This window comes from Gobius niger (assembly GCF_951799975.1).
Source record: "Gobius niger genome assembly, chromosome: 1".
NCBI classification, from domain to species: domain Eukaryota; kingdom Metazoa; phylum Chordata; class Actinopteri; order Gobiiformes; family Gobiidae; genus Gobius; species Gobius niger.
Window position 1 is genome coordinate 57,694,646 of NC_136852.1, and position 19,721 is coordinate 57,714,366.

The following is a 19,721-nucleotide window of genomic DNA, read 5'->3' on the forward strand; positions in this document are numbered from 1 at the left end:
TTAGAGTTAAGGAGGCCTTCAGCTTCTATTAGAGCTGTTAGGAGCACTTCCTCTGCCACAACTTGATCTTTCAGGACGACTTGTAGGGCTGACTTAACAGATCTGATTTCCCTCTCCCAGGCTCCCCCGAAATGAGGAGAGTACGGTGGGTTGAAGTGAAAGTTGATGGTGTGCTTCGCCAGTTGCTGCTGCAGCTCTGGGGCCATACTCTCAAAGGCGCTCTGTAGTTCTTTGTGGCCGCCTCTGAAATTGGTGCCCCGGTCGGACCACAGCTCGTATGGCTTCCCCCGGCGTGCAATAAACCTGCGTAATGACATTAAGAAAGAGTCAGTATCGAGACTAGGGAGGAGATCTAAGTGGACACATCTAGTAGTGAGGCATTTGTAGATGATCCCCCAGCGTTTCTCTCTCCTACGGCCAATCTTAATCAGGTATGGTCCAAAACAATCTACGCCTGTAGACCAGAAGGAAGGTTTGTAGAGTCTCAGCCGAGATGAGGGTAGGTCAGCCATCTTAGGCGTGGAGGGTGAGGCGCGCCATCTCCTGCAGTCCACACACCGGTACTGATGTTTCTTAATGGCCTGGCGACCTCTGAGGATCCAGTAGGTGCGGCGTACCTCTGCATAGAGTCTCTCTGCACCAGGGTGGCGCAGCTGAACATCATAGTGCTTTATGATGAGCTGAGTCAGAGGATGATCAGGTGATAACACGACTGGGTGGATGCTGTCAGGGTCTACATCTGTAGCTTGGCGCAGGCGGCCTCCCACTCTGACCAGTCCACTGAGGCTGTCAAACTCAGGGGACAGGGAACTGAGACGACTGCTTGAGCGAACTGGGTTACCCGCTTGGAGGGCTTGGAGCTCCTCTGGGAAGCTGTCCCTTTGTGCAGATTGAAGCAGCTGGGTCTCTGCCTCCAGGCGCTCACTTGCAGTGTAGGAGGTGGCATCCACTCCATGTAAGGATTGGTGAGTGGCCAGAATCAAATCATCTAAAGATGTGTACTGTGCTGTATCTGGTAGGCTTGTTGGTACAGTTGTGAGGCCACAGAAGGCAGTCTTTCGGAGTTCTTCACTGCCACATTCTGGGAACTCTGTGGGGGGCTTCGGCCAGGTGTCAGGAGTCTGTGTGAGGAAGTATGGGCCCTGTGACCAGCGGCTGGAGATCATGAGCTCTGACAGTGGTTTCCCTCTCGTGATGTCATCGGCTGGATTGTCATCAGAGTTCACATACCTCCACTGTTCCGGGGAGGTAAGCTCCTGTATCTCACAGATCCGAGTCCCCACAAAGACTTTGTACCTGCAGGAGCTGGACTGGATCCACTGGAGCACTGTAGTGGAGTCTGTCCACAGGTAGACTGAGTGAAGGGGTATTGAAAGCTCAGTTTGGAGTACCTTTGCTAGTTGGGCTCCAGTGAGCGCAGCACACAGCTCCAGTCGGGGCATCGACACCTGCTTGCGAGGCGCTACTCTGGAGCGTGCCATGATGAAGGAGGTGGAGATGTGAGCCTGCTGCTCCATGACTCTTAGGTAGGCTACAGCTCCATAGGCCTTCTCTGAGGCGTCACAGAAGATGTGAGCCTCATATGTAGCACTGTTACTGTTGTGAGGAGGAGCATAGCAGCGGGGGATGGTGATATGCTGGAGAGAAGACAATTCCTTTTCCCATTCGAGCCAGGCCTGAAGCAGGTTTCCTTCTATGGGCTCATCCCATCCTCTCTCTGTGCTCCATAGGGCCTGCACAATGAGCTTTGCCCTCGTAGTGTAGGGGCAAATATAACCCAATGGGTCATACTGACTGGCCAGTACTTTGTAGACGTTGCGCAGCGTCACAGTTGTGTAGGCTACAGGGCGATGCTTGTATCCCAGGACGTCGGTTGGGCAGTGCCAGCTGAGACCCAATGTTGACTCCTGAGGATCAAGGCTTTTAAAGTTAAGCCACAGTTCACAGCTATCTGACCTGGCCGTGCTGGGCAGATGGGCGACCACTTCAGGGATGTTGCTAGCCCACTGGCGTATCTCAAATCCACCTTGGATAAGCAGGTCTCTCATTCTGTCAATGAGCAACTTGGCCTCTTGTGGGTCAGAAAGGGACTGCAGGCAGTTGTCCACGTAGAAGGCTGTGTGGACAGAGTCATAGATGTCTTTATGTGCGTCTCTATGCTCCCTCACGTGACTCTGAAGGGCAAAGGTAGCACAGCAGGGGCTACACGTCGTCCCAAAGGGCAGGACTCTCCACTCATATACATCTGGGGGCCTCTCTGTTTCACAGTCTCTCCATAAAAAACGCAGAAGGGGGCAGTCTTTAGGGAGCAGGCGGATCTGATGAAACATGGCTTTTATGTCTCCGCTCACTGCCACAGGATACTGGCGGAAGCGCAGGAGTACACCCAGCAGTGTAGGGCCCAGGGTAGGTCCTGGGAGGAGGTAGTGGTTGAGGACAGTACCCTGGAACTCAAAGGAGCAGTTAAAGACCACCCGGGCTTTGTTGTTGTGATGTACAATGTGGTGTGGTACATACCAAGCTTCAGCAGAGCTATGAATCTCTTCGGGAGACAGCTTCACAACATATCCAGAATCTACCAACCTTTTGATCTCCTGGCTGTATGTGAGTGCCAGGTCGGGATTCTTAGCTAGCTTACGCTCAGTGGACCTCAGAAGGCCTTTAACTACTTCAGAGGAGACGTGCAACTGTGGGAAGTCCTTCTTCCTGAGCAGGGGAGTGGCATATCGCTCTACACCATCCACAGCTACTCTAGTGGTATTGGCCTCTAACATGGCTATGGCCTCTCTGTCCTCCTTTGAGCGTGTGACGTCCTTCTCAGGTCGGTGGAGGGGAGCGTCTAATTGCCACAGACGCTGTACATCCTGTTGAAGGGCAATGGCAGGAGAAAGGCATGATATGTTGAGACAGTGTGCCTCCCCCTGTTGTGTGGGCAGACTGCAGCTCGGACCCTGGATGGCCCACCCGAGTTTGGTGCAGACAGCGACAGGTCCTTGAGCTGGGCCGCACAGGACGGGACGGACAGGAGTTATGAGGTGAGCATTGTCAGAGCCGATTAACACAAGTGGCTGTATATGGTTGAATCCTTCAAGCTTCACTCGCTGTAGGTGCTGATACTTCTCCTTTAAGAGCTCCATGGGACATGACTGTTCAGCTAGGCAGAGCTGTTGAGCGGTAAAAGCACGCGTTATCTTGTAGCGTGTTTTCGGCTTGGCCTTTGGGGACACCTGGAAAGAGACATAGCCTCCTTTTATCTGGATCACATCTTGACGAATAGTGCGAAGAGACAGAGTTTCCTCCTCCTGGTTCAAGCCTAGCGATTTGACAGCAGCGGGGAGTATAATTGTTTTCTCTGAGCCATCATCAAGGAGAGCATATGTGTCCAGAGATTTCCTTTGATGGTGTAACTGTATGGGCACAACCTTGAGCATTACACGGCCAGAGTGACCGAGAGGATCCAAAAACACTCTGCTGGTGCTCACTGTTAGGATATTCGGGTCCCTCCTTTTAGCTTCAGCCAGGTCATGAAGCACTAATAAGTGCTGTTCTCCACATGTGCTGCACGGCTTCTTGAGAGTGCACTGTTCAGGGGTGTGTTTACGGCCACAGCGCCAACATTTGGATTTTTCCTTTATCCAAGAGGCTACAGCTTTGAGGTCTAGCTTCTTAAAGTCTACACAGCCACTGAGGTAGTGCTCTGTCCCCTCACAGTAAGGGCAAAATGGCTTAAACTGCTGCTTCTTCTTAGAGGGGGGAGAAGAATTAGTAACTTGTGCCTTAGTGTCTGCCTTTGGCTGTGTTTGAGCGGGATCGGAACCATAATAGATGGATGTAGACTTGCTCTGAGCCTTGGACCCAGCAGAGGCTCTGGGGTTGCCCCTCTCTGGGCGTGGTCTATCTGAGGGCTGCGGCTGAGTGGCTTGCCGTGATAACTGTAGGACTTGAGATTTGCGCTCGAGCCATCCGGAGAGGTCATACATGTTGTATGTGCAACTGCTGCCAGTGCGTATGATGCCACGTGTGATACAGTACTCAATGAAACTGTCTCTGTATGTAGGGGGAAGCTTAGCGAGTAGCCTGTCTACATGTGAACCACACTGAAGCTCGCTAGCTGCAACATCGTCCATAGTACTGAGGAGGCCCACTAGGCTGGACACCGACAGGGAGAAATCTTCAAAGGCTTGAGGATCACCTGCCTTAATAGGAGAGCAGTTAAGTATAGCACTCAGTTCACTCTGCACTAACTGCCTTGGCTGCCCATATCTCTGCTCCAAAGCTCTCATTGCACTAGTATAGGGAGTGCGGTCGTGAATATAACGCCTGGCCACTTGTAACGCACATGGATGCTCTAAATGGTCTAGCAGAATGTGATATTTATACTCCTCTGTGAGATGAGCATGTGGCCCAAGTAGGCTGTCCAGTCCTTTCTTCAGTAATGCAAAGTCACTCTCTCTGCCTGATTTGAATGTCACCAGTCGAGGCTTCGGGATGCCATATGAAGATGCTACGATCATCTCCATCAGGTTTGGCTGGGTAACTTCTGCTGCAGGAGGTACGGCGGCTTGTGCAGTAAATGCAGCAGGCAGTGGGGGGTAGGCAGAGACTGATGGATAGGCAGCAGAGTAGTAGCTGGCAGAATCAGGCGGTGGAGCTGCATAAAACTGACTATAGGTCTGCGGCGCTGATATCCCCGGTGGTGGCTGATGCAGTGATGCCGCTGAAGCTGCAGAGAAGTCATGGGATTGTGCAGAAAATACCTGAGTGGAGCTGCTTGGAGGCTGCGGGTGTTGGTACCTCTGACGGTATAGGGGCTCAGCCTGACGTGGTTCAAGCCTCCCAAACTGCACTGGTTGGGCAACTTGATTGACAGGTTGTAGAGCGGGTTGAATCACATGACTCATTCTGGCGGGCGGAGCAGGTAGCGGTGCCGGCTGGATACCTGGATGGACTACAGGGATTCTCAGCTGGGGAGCAGGCTGTGGTGCGGGCCGAGATGCAGACAGACCTGCGGGCTGAAATGCAGTATTAACCCTGGGCTGCAGTACAGGCGGTGTCACTGGCGGTGGCTGAAGCACAGGCTGAGGTACTGGCACTGCGCCTGAATGCTGTGCCGGTTGAGCTATAGGGTTCAGTGGCAGCGGCACTGGCTGAACATTTGGAGCAGGCTGAATAACAGGTGTTACTCTTGGTTGAGGTGCAGGAGGAATAATGGGGCTTAAAGGTATTGGAGCTGGCCTTGGTGCTGAATGGAGAATGGGGCTTACATTTTGCAGTGGTGAAGATGCAGCAGGTTCTACCGGCCTTAACAGGTTTACAGGCGTTTCCTGCCTCGCTGCTGGTGCCAGGACGTGCAGCTGATCTGTAGTATGGATGCTGCGCATGCCCACAGTGCTAGGCGGTGGTGCTTGAAGTAGAGCAGGAAGTGAAGCGGCTCTATCTTGCTGTGGAGCATCACTCTGAGGAGGGAGAGGGCTGCAGGACTTGCATGCTCGTTCCAGTTGTTCCACACGCTTGGTTAAGGCACCACTGGTCTCCTTCATAGTGATTTGCATCTCATTCATCGTTTTCAGTACACTGCCCCAAGTTGCCTCCATTCTCTTCCATCTTTTCTTCTCCTTCTTCTCCTCCTTATCAGATTCCTCTGAACTGCTACTGGTTGAAGACTCTGTCTCCTCTGGATCAGGTAGGTCATGCTCATAATCCGCCAGATGTCCTGGAAGCTTCCTGCTCCTGATTGGACGGGGACTGTGCGTTGGACTTTCATCCTGAGGAACATCATCTTGTGGAGTTGCCATCTTGACTCAGCCAATAAACATCCGGCTCGAAGGACCACTTGTAAGAGACCGTGTGCGTCTATTGCTGATTGTGGTTGTTCGTCAACTGAGTCTTCCTCGGTCAGAAGGAACACGCAACTTGGATAGTGCAGTTTGAGAATTTATTGAGGAGTTAGGTACATAAGATGATGATGGGTGACACAGGTATGTATGTCTGTGCGTGGATGGGTGAGTGTGTGTGTGTGTGTGTGGTTATCTGAAACAGAAAAACAATAAAATGTATATTAATAAACATGTGGGCAGGCTGCATACAGTTATATAAAAATATGACCTGCAGTACCACTGAAAATCCACTAGGGGGAGTGCTAACACTATAAATGAACATGCATAAAAGATTGCTAAATAGTGAAAGTGCCAAAACAGGCGAAATATACAATAAACATAGTATTTACAGGTATGTACAAGTGAATGGCTTTTACAAAGACAGCGGATGGCTAATTTAGGAGCGCATGTGGAGCGCTGAAGCGGGCCGCGGCAGTATAGCAGTAGACAATAACACGAGCATAACAACCTCGCCACAACTGGGCTTATAACGCTGAAATAAACACACCAGTCATGCAAAAAACTATACTTACATCTTAAGGACGCACACGACACTCATACACACGGGATTAGAGCAGGATTGACCATGGATGGCCATTCTCTGCTCCGTGGATGTTGCTCTCACTGCACCGGACCACACCAAAGTGAAAGCAACAAGCGCAACCACGAGTGAGTGAAACTACAAATTAACACATGCATTCTGGGTAATGTAGTCTATGTCAGGGCACGGACTTTTAACAGGTCCCTAAGTGGATAAGTGAGTCTCGCTGCAGCTAAAAGCTTGCCTATTCATAACCAGCAGAATGTATGTATAAGTGTATTGTACTTGTCTGAAGATGTGCAAAGTATTCTGAGCCCTTTCAAAGCTTTATACGTCGAACGGCTCCTCATTTTAGTTAACACGTCTATCTTTTTGCCGCTCCTTTTTCTTTTGAAATAGTCAACGAAGGCCAAGATCCCCCTTGTAAATGTGATTTATTGTGCATCGCAAGAGGTTTCAATTCACACATTTGAAGGTAATTTGCTGCAATGAGTTTATAGGCACGATTAATGGAATAAATAGATACTTTCCCCATAATGTCATTCCCAAATGTGTGTTTGCCATAGTGCTGTAGGACAAATGTATCTCACATGTAGACCTCATGTCATATCCATTATATTACATGTCATATTAATGCTTCTTCTCTGTAGAAAAAAAGAATCATCAAATCAAATCAAATTTAGCCATAAATTTCAAATTTCACACTATCGAGTTAGAGCTTTCTGATAATTACAGAACAAATAAATATCTCAATGTTTTTTTTAAAGCCTTTTCTTTTTACAGCAATAAACTATGGTTTTAGCATTTTAGACACAACATCATAAAAGATGTTATCATGAAAGAGAGAGCCTTATTTCTCATCTGTGACTACTATTGTCAGAGCTTCCCCTTGCACTATTTCACACAGTTCAGATCAGGATAATGTGTCTTACGTCATGTGTCCACTGCCCGCACATCCAGATTCCTCTGTTTTGAAGGACAGCCTAAACAAAGTCTGTTCAAAGTTATCATGACCGCTCTCACTCTGGTCATGTCAACGCTGAACACTTTCACGATAAAGGAAACAGTTTGACTAGCTTCTGTGTTAGCGGTTATCTGCTTTGTGTCTGGAAAAGCTCCAGCTCTCCTGACACTTTTACAAGAGACAGTAAAGAGAGTAAAGAGAGGGGCTTTCTTACCGGAAAGACCTCATTTGTCAGAGTGCTTTAGATGCTAAAGCCAATTTCATTTGAGTATGTTGCAAGTCCTGGGCTGCTCTTGAAATCCTTATCAGCAATACACACATATGGAGCAAATGGTTCAGTTTACTTTTGCTATCCAAAATAGGTAAAATGGAAAATGTATTTGACCCGCTCTCTATAAGCTATTAGAATTCTAATGCATACTCTAGTTTCTAATCATCCCTCACATAATTAGTGCATTACCCCTGAGTATCCTGGTTTAGTCCGTTTCCATGTAGTTCCTGATTTTAGGAAAAAACTGAATCTGACTTAACCAGGATTTCAGACTTTTGAACTGGATGTGACGGTCCATAAACATTTTAATATTCCTCTTTGATTTGACGGGTTAGAAACAATGTTTTGCTCCTTGCCAGAGGTGTCATTACCACTGCTCTCACTCTGCAGACTAAATATCCAAGACTGTGAAGATTGTGACAATAAAAATCATATTAAAATTGGTGTTATTACTGGGAAAAAGCTACTGCAGTATCTGGGATACTCAAGTGCATGCAAGGCACTCATCGGGCAAATTGCATCACAAAGTACTAAAGCAATAGGCCGAGCTGCCGAGTAGATTACACAATAAACTTACAGACCTGGTTCCACTAAAATCAGCGCTAATGTTAATAACCCCATCATCTACTGCCTCTGACCTGTTGGCTCAGCAGAGAGGCCACACCAATTCAATTAACTGCAGACTTACTGGAAGCAGTGTTAAATGGTCACAAAAATGGGCATCAGTGAATGTTCACTTCGAGACACTGCAGTGGCTCACCTCTGATAAGAAGGTCTGTGCTGACTTCTGAGCTCCAACGTGCAGCAAATACTCATACACGTACAGCGCTAACCTATGAGAGAGCACAGGGGAGAAGACGGGTGAGTTTCAAAACAAACAACACAATACTTTTCAATGAGAGGAACAAATAACATATCTATCTTGAATCAGACAATATGTCTGTGATGAAAGTTGCATAATACAAATTGAGGAGAGACTAATTCAAATGAACAATCGAGACATGTGAATGGCATAGTGTGAGATAGAAATTATTTAATTGCCAACAGTTTAACCTTAACAACATCCTCATTACACGGTTTGAAAATGAAAAAAATAATTTAACTTGGAAAGACTAGAAACAAAAGGAGGCTTTAGAGAAGTTTTTTTGACCCCAGCAGAAGAAATTGATTAAATGATAAGCATATGCACGACCATGAGGATGTGAGGATGAATATGATGACTGAGAAAAGGAGGTGTTTCCTCCAGAGTTTGGACACTGGTCATAGAGGATGAGGCCAGAGGTGAAGCAGAGATGAGGTCAGGCGGAGGAGAGAACAAGGTTGTAGATGAGGAAGCCTCGTAGGATCCTGGCTGATGATTGGTTGGGGTGTGGCTGCCGAGCTGGAGGTGAGGCCGGAGATAAAGTGAAGATTGGATGATACTGACGCTACAGATACGTAGGTGTTCCAAGTTAGTCAATATTTATGTAAATAAAAAAAAAAGAATAAAACAAATACAAATTTGGGACACACCAAACATGCGATTATAAGTGAAGGTTAAGAATTACAAATGTTGACTAAAAAACTCACTGCAAAGCTTTAGATCAGACCTAAAACATAAACGGAAAAACATAGTGACTTGATTGAATTTGACATAGTGATTACTTATTGACTAACAAATCCATTTTAATTAATCCTGACATGAGAAGAAGTTCAACTTCAGATGACTAAAAATAAAACATACAGTGCCTACGCATGAGGCTGGAATGCCAAGCATCTCCAGGCTGCAATGTGCAGCGAGTCTGTCACAGCCGGATGTCAACGTGTTTCAACTCTGTGTTAAACAAAAAACACTTGTCGTCGAAGACATTTGAGATCTTCCCAACAGACAAGAGCCACCTGTTCAAAGAACAAGTGTCTCTGTGAGTAAAACACCTCACAAATGGCCCAGGGCCCAATGGCTTTGATCACAGCGAGATTTAAACAGAGCCTTGATTTGTTCATCAGTTCTGTCCAGTGGGTTTTCACAGGGAAGAAGAGGGAAGCATTTAGAGACTCAAAAGTAATATTGACATCGACTATACAAAAATAAGAAGAAAAAATCTCTCCACCAATCTTATTGTAAACACACAGACAAAATATGTGCCCTCGCAGAATATTGGCTAATTTCTATATTTGTATGTTCTTCACATATCTTTCTCCATTTTGCATTGAAAGCCACATTATTTCCAACAGTCTCCTGTCGGGCAATGAAATTAATCGACTTTTAATTAAATTCATACGGTCAATCTTGAGTATGGCTTTTAAATCGATGGGCCAGGGATACAGTAATAACAACCAGGATTGAAGACTTGGAGTTTGAACGATGAGGCAATCAAATCCAATATGTAAAGAAGGATTGATTATAATAAAGTATCATAAAGAAAAGTGCATTATTGCTGAGCCTCTTGGTTAGTCACAAAAAACAAGTCGTCAAGTTGATGTACTACAGTTGCTCATGGATCTACAGAGACAGCCCTGGCGTCCCTTCTTCCCCAGACAGCTGCCAGGGCCCACTGCATCCAAGCCGTTTTGCTCCCTTTTTGTGTATAAAAATAACTCGTGCAGACGTCTACCTGTCTGCTCATGATGTACTGCCCACTCCCTTGTGTCTGCCGCCATCTTTGTTTAATGATAAAACGATGAAGAGTGACCGGAATCTCCCTGACGTCTCCTGCTCCTCTGCTGTTTTTCCCCTGGCTCTTTCGCACCAATGTTTAACCATAGAAATGGAGACACGAGTGCCGCGCGGGGACAAGGTTAACTGAACAATGAAAGGCTTGACAAAACTCTTGACACCTCAACAACTGGGTATGAATAAAAGATGTGGGCTTCTTTTTTTTTATCTGGGAACATTTCAGGGAGCAAATGTGCTGTGTTGCATCGTTTTGTGCCAATCTGTTTTCCCCGCCGAGGCTCAATGTCAAATAACGGCATGTGTACGGGTGTTACTAATGCGTCACAAGCTCTTGTTTAGCCGGGAACACACTCCTGGCCGGCACTGAATGGTTTCATAAAGATCGAGCAGGAAAGTGACCTGTGCTCATAACAGATTCTTACAAGGACTGGCACAGATTACCATTGGCCTCTACATAAGAAATATCCAAGAACAGGGAAGCATTGCAAGAAGAAAGTTTTAAAGGGCAAAAGTGAGGGAGAATAGGTTTGGGTTGAGGAAGTGTTCATGACGTGTATGCTATAGACTGGTGCTATGTGATTGAAAAAAGCATAATACCCCCTCTTTAAACTCTGATACTGAAAATGTCTCTATCATTGCTGTGAGGTTTACACCTTCTCCCCACTCCTGGTTTCTTCCGGGTGCTCTGGTTATTCCTATCAAAAACATGCATAATAGGCTCACCTATCTTTGTCATCGTCCAAGTGGCTTACATTTCTGTGGTATCTTTAGCAAAGGTACATCCTGTTAGTATCTGGATCACTTACAGGCTTTATAAATATGTGTGTGATGTTCATCTTGTATAATATGTTTTAATGTTTGACTAGTTTTTCAAAGGCAAACTTACCTTTGGGTACAAATAAAGCAAGCTAGCCATCTCATCTCTGACTCGCTGTTTAAATGTCTTGTGTGTTCATTAACACGCCCTGAGACCGAATAAATCAAAGAAGAAATTGAAATAAAAAGGAAAGTTTTGGTTCGTATTTACCATAGAGCAGTGCTACATAAGTAGTAGTATTAATAGTAAGAAAGTAAGTAAGTAAGTAAGTAAGTAAGTAAGTAGGTAAGTAGGTAAGTAAGTAAGTAAGGAAGGAAGGAAGTAGGTAAGTAAGTAAGTAAGTAAGTAAGTAAGTAAGTAAGTAAGTAAGTAAGTAAGTAAGTAAGTAAGTAAGTAAGTAAGTAAGTAAGTAAGTAAGTAAGTAGGTAAGTAAGTAAGTAAGTAAGTAAGTAAGTAAGTAAGTAGGTAAGTAAGTAAGAAAGTAGGTAAGTAGGTAAGTAAGTAAGTAAGTAAGTAAGTAGGTAGGTAAGTAAGTAAGTAAGTAAGCAAGTAAGTAAGTAAGTAAGCAAGTAAGTAAGTAAGTAGGTAAGTAAGTAAGTAAGTAAGTAAGTAAGTAGGTAAGTAGGTAAGTAAGTAAGTAAGGAAGGAAGGAAGGAAGGAAGGAAGGAAGTAGGTAAGTAAGTAAGTAAGTAAGTAAGTAAGTAAGTAAGTAAGTAGGTAAGTAAGTAAGTAAGTAAGTAAGTAAGTAGGTAAGTAAGTAAGTAAGTAAGTAAGTAGGTAGGTAAGTAAGTAAGTAAGTAAGTAAGTAAGCAAGTAAGTAAGTAAGTAAGTAAGTAAGTAAGTAAGTAAGTAAGTAAGTAAGTCCTCCTCCTGCGCAGCTCCCTCCGCCCCGCAACAGTCTTTCTCCATTTTCTGGGAAGAGTTCAGCAGTTCATCTACTTTATTCTCCAGAGAACGTCCATTAGCCAAAACAATGGAAGGTGAGTCTCGCCCGGATACCTCCTCGTTTGTCCCTTTTTTGTTTTCTGGAGCTCCTCTTGTGACGCCTCCACTGTGCTGCAGGTGTGGGCGGCTCTTGGTGCCTCTTCAGTGTCTCAGAAGAAGAAATGTGTAGGTCTCAAATGGGTTTAGCAAATAAGCTAGTTTATTGTTTACCTTTAAAAAGCTGCTTTCATCAGGACCATTATGGAGTCTTTGCAGTAAAAAAAAAATCCACGAAACCCCACAAAAAACAGCAAAGATGTACAAAAGTATCCAGTAAAACAGAAACCACAAATGCATTTTGCAGAAAAAGGTTTTTTTAACCTTTTTCTGCAGCTGTACCGAGAGGGAGGTTGACGCCTGCGGGTCTCTACTGGTGACCTGTACACTCTTTTTTTGTTTTGTTTTTTTGTTGTTCTTCCAAAACAATTTTAATATATTATTTTAGGGTCATATGTGTAGGATTATCTACACAATATCTGTATATCTATTCATCTATACAATTTTACAGACAATAATTAGGATTAATCATAATTACCAAATAAAGCAGAAAGAAGTGTGTTCTGTTAAAATGCGTAATTAAATGCCTATTAACCTATACATATCCATGTGATTACTACATTTTTCTGAACCATGTTATTTACATATGGAGTATGGAGTGAATGTACAATTGTATTAGCCTATGTAAAAGCGCTTTGTGACTATGTGCATGAAAGGCGCTATATCAATAAATTATTCTTCTTCTTCTTCTACATTCCATTGTAAAAAGTAAAGTGCAACTGAATTAAGTCAAGTCACTGCTATTGCTACAATTGCAACAATACCAGTCCCAGAAACAAACAAACAAACAAACAAACAAACAAACAAAAAAAACAGATTGTAGCGCTCATTACTAGATCTTGGGAGGATCTTTGCTGCTTTTCTCCTGAGACTGTGAAAAGAAAGAAAATAGTATGATGCCTGAAGTGAAAGCCGCCGTTTTACCCCGATCAGCATTTAGAAGGGACCAGTAGATCACTGCTAATCAATTTACAGCACTCCCGTGGCGATCAAAGCCTGGCGCTGATTCAAGTCGCGCAGCGAACGACGTCTCTGATTGGATTTGGCCCTTATACATTAGCTCAGATTATTTCACTCTTGTTGAAGATGAAACAGTAACCATTATACTGCGATCATAATCGACACATATTGACAAGACACGCTGGCAAAATCAAATATTATGATTTGTTTACAGTATTTATTTATTTTAATGGAACAGTATGACTTTGATTAATACATTCATTTGTAATACGGGTTGTTGTAAAACCTATGGGGCTGCACAACATATCACCAAATGATTGATCCAGTATTAGCTGACGCAGTATACATCAGCCTAAAACAAAAACATATTACCCCCTCATGAACACAGTACTGTACTCCCAACAATCATGAGATGTCTTGCTTGAATTTGTCTGAGCACAAACTGTTGTTGTGTCCTGGGACAAAACGATACACCCACATGGCCTCCAGACACAATATAGGCGACAGTGGGTATCTGGTGTAAAAGTGAGCAGGCTGAAAGAAGGACAAAGATATGTTTTTGGAAGTCACGCCAACAACACCACGTAAAGGGTTTCACTGCACTTGTTCAAGCTATACAGAGAAGCCGGTGTTGCGGCTGGGTTTGGCTATGGGCTCGCATGTTAAAACCACCTCAGGTAACTGGGTCAGAAACAGCCCACAGATCACAGATTTCCAACATAGAGGAGTAAGTGAGCGAAACACAAAGAAGAGAGAGCGCCGGGGTGACGGAGAGAGCGAGATGAAAGGCTCTGGTTTGGGGAGAGGAGTGCAGAGAGAGGATTAGTTACAGACAAAAAAGGAAAAGTGTGTTGGATGGAGGTGATGGGTGCGAGGAGCGGATGAGCCGCAAGACGAATCCTCGTGAGATCTGTAAACTTTCATATTCTAATGTAGGGGCTTCTCGCAGAGCGGTGTCTCGGTTAGCCAAGCTCCCCCGCTGTGACCTTCTTCTCTAAATTAACACAAGAATCCTCCGTAGGATAAGAAAAAGTTCAACAAAACTACATTCCCGACATCGTCTAAAAGTAAAAACATTGTGTTGTTTTTACTGAGCACAATATACTGTATATATAAATAAGACACAATGAATATGACTTATTCATTAAGGGCCTAATGAACTCTGTGTGTGAGGTAACAACAACAACAGAGAAGTACTGTCACAGACTGAAATATCACCTTTGTGCCTTCTAAAAAACTGGTATTGAACAAAAAAAGAATAGAAGAACTTTATTGCCTGTTCAATAGAGCAGAAATGTGTCTTTCATTAACACTGCTTTTTCTTTGGTGGTACAACACGATCAATGGTACAACATTCTTCAAAGAGACTTTTAGGGCCAGATCTTGTGGCGGCGCACGGGGCGGCGCAGGCTCTTGGCGAATTATTTTCCGAGTGGCGGCGCTATATGTGCCATTCACCTCCGCCACCTGTTACGGGGCGTCACAAGAGGAGGTGACTGCACTGATGGAAACACGGCTGACATTCACTTCCTCGTTTACATTGCGCTGTCTTGCGTTCTTTCTTAAGCCTTAGGCTCTCACAGGTCAAACTAAAAACTTTATTTACCCCATCGTGAGCTAAACGATGTTCACGTCTTGAGAGAAAAAGCTACAGCGTCCGCTGTGGCGCGGATCGGCCCGTGGTTGGCGTGAACGCGAAGCAAAACAAAAGCACATGTTCACCCCACACAACCACTCTCCTGGACGCGGAGTCGATCTGGTTGGAGGAAAATGTGTGTGTCTCCACCCACTTAAATGCGCTAAGTCTGGAGTGGCAAGATCACAAAGTGCGCTCCGACTGAGCACAAAATGTCTCGCTATCGTCTGCGTTTTGATGCACAAGATCGGGCCCTTTGTGTTGCACCAAAGTCCTCCAAAAGTATTTCTCATCACACCTGGCCACTATTTCACAGTGAAGCGAACTACACGCACCATCAGCATTCAGATTACAGCCCAAAGAGGTCATGGCTTTTATTAAAGGTCAGGTTACTACTCTGCCAATAACAATTGTCCAAAATGCTGTTATTGCGGGGCTCACACAAGAATTCACTTTTTTTTTTTGAAGTGTTGGAGATTTCCTGCTTCGTCACATTACACAGCACTGCAGTCTCGATGTGACGCAACACCGACAGTGACAGCAGCAACTAAAGCCCTGTGTGCCAATCGTATACCAGCCATTTGACAGAACATGGTGAAGACAACAACACAGACCATAAGGGCTGGGCAATCAAAAATAAAGAAATAAAGAAATAATCACAAGTTTTCTCCCCTCTTCAATTGTAATTTTCAGCTAATTATATATTTTTTTGGTTTCCTTATAAGCAAGTATGTACATATAGGTTATTAACTTGCTGGGAGCTCACACCAGATCACCAAATTGATAATTGAAATCAGTTCATCTTTTGGTGACTGTTACCACTGGTGATGCCCAATTGTTTTATAACTTCACAATTATAGTCTGGTTCACCGCGCTGCCATTGTGGGTCAACTTGACCAGCAGGAGGTCGGGGAAACCGTAGCACCCAGAGGAACCCCGCTGGCTACCCTCAGTCTCCTCTGATCCTCTGAAACGGAGCAGTGCCTCCTGGGTTTGTCCCTGTTTCAGAGCGTGGTGTCCTGCACTGGTCAGCTCCACCTCCTTCTTCCTCTTATTGTATAAGCAATCAGAAAAACAATGTTTCCATTTGCCCTTGTCATTTGGAAAAAATTTACTAATTAGAGTAAATGGGGAGTTCTGGTCGTCGCCACGGTAACTCCATAAAACATATGACAAGGGTTTCATTGACTTTTTTGATTGGAACGACCAAATGGAATTTTCCGCCAAACTACGTTTTTTTTACTCTCCACATAAATGTTATTAGCGTACATTTTCTTTTACATATCAGAGCAAATGGAAACATTGTTTTACTGATGTCTTGTTTAAAGAGACTAGATGCACGTTGGTCATGTTATGCTCACTACTGCCACCTCAGGTCTTGAGCGTAACTGCAGTCTCTATATTTAGCTTGTGCATGACGGCACTTTGGACCCGAAGTAACAACTTTTTGAGTGACAGTGCAGGATTTTAGAGGCAGTTGTGGTGAACAGGTCTGGGCTCATTCTACACATTAGGACATTGCTGAAACATGTAGGGGGAGGAAAATACATAATTTTAACATTTTTAAACTCCCTATAGTCCCTTTAATTAAGTTTTAAAAAATGTATAGTTTTGATACTCTCCACAAAAATCTAGCAAAATGACATCGTGAACCGGACTATAATGACAATCTCATGAAGACAAAACGTGCTCTTACTGTGGTTCATGAAAACAAGACAAGATGTTTTTACTGCCCAAGATTGGTGAAAAACACTATGCCGTATATTTGACCACATTTGAGATTCGATTTAAATGAAATAACGTATTTTACTCAAACAAAGACAACTTCCGATAAAATGAACAGGTCTACAACAAAACTCACACTTTTTGTACAGTGTGTGATGCCTCTTTGACAGTAAGTATGGGGCTTCGTGTGCTACTAAGAGCTATAAGCCTGATGACTGGGCTTCATTAGGACAGACAGACAGAAGAGGGATTCTGAGAGGCTGGCACAGGGATGTGGAGGGTAGGGCACTAAGGCAGGATAAACAACGACATATATAGAACCATTATTCTGTTGAATAATTTATCTCAAGGCTTCAAGAAAACAACAGGGGGGGAAACAGATTCAACTCCACTGACTGGACATACTATTTAGTACTCTAGTAAAAAAAGAAAAAGAAAAACTAACAACATCAGCCAGGTATTTTTTGTCTGATTGCATGGCGACGTCTAGTAATCGAATCTTTACCTGTTTAATATCAGTAAATCTGAAAAAGTTTGATACATGCTCAATGGTCATTTGAAAATAAAAGAAAAATGATGACGTTCCTTTATATTGAGAGAAGGACAAATGCGACAGTCAACAGAAAGGTGAAAACGGTGGAGAGAAGGATGAACAGATAGAGATGAGCGAGTGAGAGAGAGGGCAGACAGGGACAGTAAATGATTAATGAACGGAGCTGGAAGCACAGCCGGGAGAGGTCAGGACAGAGCCGCGAGGAGGCTGTAGCCGGACAGGACTGTCCACGGCCTCATATCATGAAGACACAAGCAAGTCGAAATATGGCAGGAGTTATTATCATAATCATCAAATTCCAATGTACATAATAAACAGTCTTTAAATGTGTTGATAAAACTGATGTACACATTTGCATGGACTACAGTGTGGTAAGGTTCCTATCCTACAGGGGGCCAGCCCCTTTCAGTGGGGTGCCTATAGGCTGCATGAGGTCAGAGGGTCAGGTCATAAACAAATATTGAGCAAATGAAAAAAAGTAAAAATCAACAACATGACTAATTAATTATAGATGAAAACATTTTTTTCCCGGATCAAAGTTGCTTTACAATTTTGTGCATTATTCATCATGTTTATTGGCAATTATTTTTTATAGGATAAGCCTTTATCAACATCATAGTGGGGAAAGGGGGGGGGGGATGTACAATCAAGGAAAAGGATGATGTTCAAACAACTAGTAGTAAATAGAGATACCTTATATACAATGAATAAAGGAAATAACTTTAAAGAGGAAAAAAACAAAGGTAAATAATAAAACAGAACAAAATATAAATGATCTGAAAATCCAAATGTGAACATGGGCAGAGCAAAGTTTTAAAGTCACAGTGCTGGTGGTTGTTGAAGTGCCACTTATACAGTGATTACTGCACATGAACTACTTTACAGTAGGGTTGTACAGTCTGACAGCAGTGAGGATGAAAGACCTGCGGTAGCACTCCTTGCTACACTAAGGGTGCCTCAGTGTGCCATTGAGGGAGTTGCTCAGCTCCTTTACAGTCCCGTGCAATGGGTGGGAGGTCTAGTGCATTATGCGACAGGGTGGCGCAGCGGTTAGCACTCAGGCTTCACAGCTAGAAGGTAACAGCCGGGTTTGATCCCTGGTTCAGACGGGCCTTTCTGTGTGGAGCTTACATGTTCTCCTTATGTCTGCAAAGGTTTCCCATACCACTAAAAACATGTACAATATGCCAGGACAGGTGTGTGAATGGTTGGTGGTTGTCAATAGTGCAGATTTAATGTAGTGATTGTCTGGAAAAGCGCTATATAAGACTAATTCATTATTATTATTATCATTATTTATGGGGGCGGTGTTTTGAGCACAAGCAGAGAGGGCTGTTTGGTCCAAACGTCTGGAAAAGTGGCAACAGATCTGTCATTCTGATATTATAAAACATACCTGACAAACCATTCTGTGACTTTACCTATATTTTTGGTCAAATCCATGTCTCCGGTTAATCCTGGGCTGCTGTGGCTCGTGCACAGGCGGTTCGCTGATGCATTTCTAATTGGTATTTTTGCTGATGGTCACAAGTTAAATCTATATTCTCCATTATCCTTGCACTGCATTCCCAAGGGTCCCCGGTAATGGCTCTGGCTAAAGGCAAAGCGCTGTGGTGAGAGATTTCCTTAATATATAAACTATAGTATCTTCTGCGCGCCGCTCGCTGACCTCTGCACTTACACGGTCGGGGCATTGCTCAAAACTTGTGCAGCTGAGACAATCTCTTTGAGGATTAGCCCGAACACGTGTCATAATCCATCGCCGACGCAGCCAGAGGAAAGACACTCAAATAGACTGTGTTATCTGCAAATGTGCCATGTTTTGTCTCTACTGGGATGGTGTCACACTCTGCTTTGCTCGGTAAATGTTTGCACAGAACTTAAGCAGAACTCATAGTAATGCCCTTAGCGGTGGTTTGGCAGGGAGATGAGGCCTGATGCCCCAACACTGGCTTGGCAAAAATCAAGCATTGCTTACTCTGGGACTTGGCCTACTTCAAGAGTGTGAGGGGATTCACACAAAAACCTGCAAGACTCCACGAAAACTGAATACTGGGGGATGTACTTCTTAGCAAAACTGTTATGCTGGGCTAAACAGAGAAGAACCTCATAGGGAAGACTCCCTCCTGCAAAGAATGGACTTTATTATTGATGGAGGGGTGAAATGGCGTGCGTAAAAGAATGAAGCTCATATCCTGAGAGAGAGAGGGGCTGGTGCACTCCCCGGCTCACCTCAGGGAAAGATTTGTGTTTACCTTTCATTAACTGCAGATCCCCACAATCTCCTGCTGCCCCTCCCCTGGGGACAGTCACATACATATAGTCAGGAATCTAAGAGGAATAGGGCGAAAAAATGAGCAGGCACTATTAAACTATTACAGAAATGTATTAACACAAGCCACATATTTTAGTATCTCAGTCCACCTGACCAGTTTGTTTGCCTGATAACAATAATGCACAATAACGTTTTCCTCATCAATAAATAAATTACTAAAAAGGTCAAAGGATTGTTTCATTTTGGGCTGACTCCAAACCTGGATGAATGGAGAGGGTGGGAATATAAGTGTGGAGCAGATTGGCAGCACTATATAGTACAGTAGCACTCGTACTTCACAGCTAGAAGGTCCTGGGTTCGATTCCCACCTGGACGGGGTCTTTCTGTGTGGAGTTTGCATGTTCTC

At 44.2% G+C, this 19,721-nt stretch overlaps 1 protein-coding gene across 2 annotated transcripts in view; it reads right to left on the bottom strand.

The window, feature by feature from the left end:
• LOC306968594 (single-stranded DNA-binding protein 2) overlaps positions 1 to 19,721 on the bottom strand; it is a 47,196-nt gene that overhangs the window by 18,416 nt on the left and 9,059 nt on the right. For both annotated transcript variants that reach the window (XM_079564020.1, XM_079564019.1), the window contains exon 2: positions 8,413 to 8,485. In XM_079564020.1, the coding sequence (XP_079420146.1) occupies positions 8,413 to 8,485 (73 nt within the window). The remainder of the gene's footprint in view (positions 1 to 8,412; positions 8,486 to 19,721) is intronic.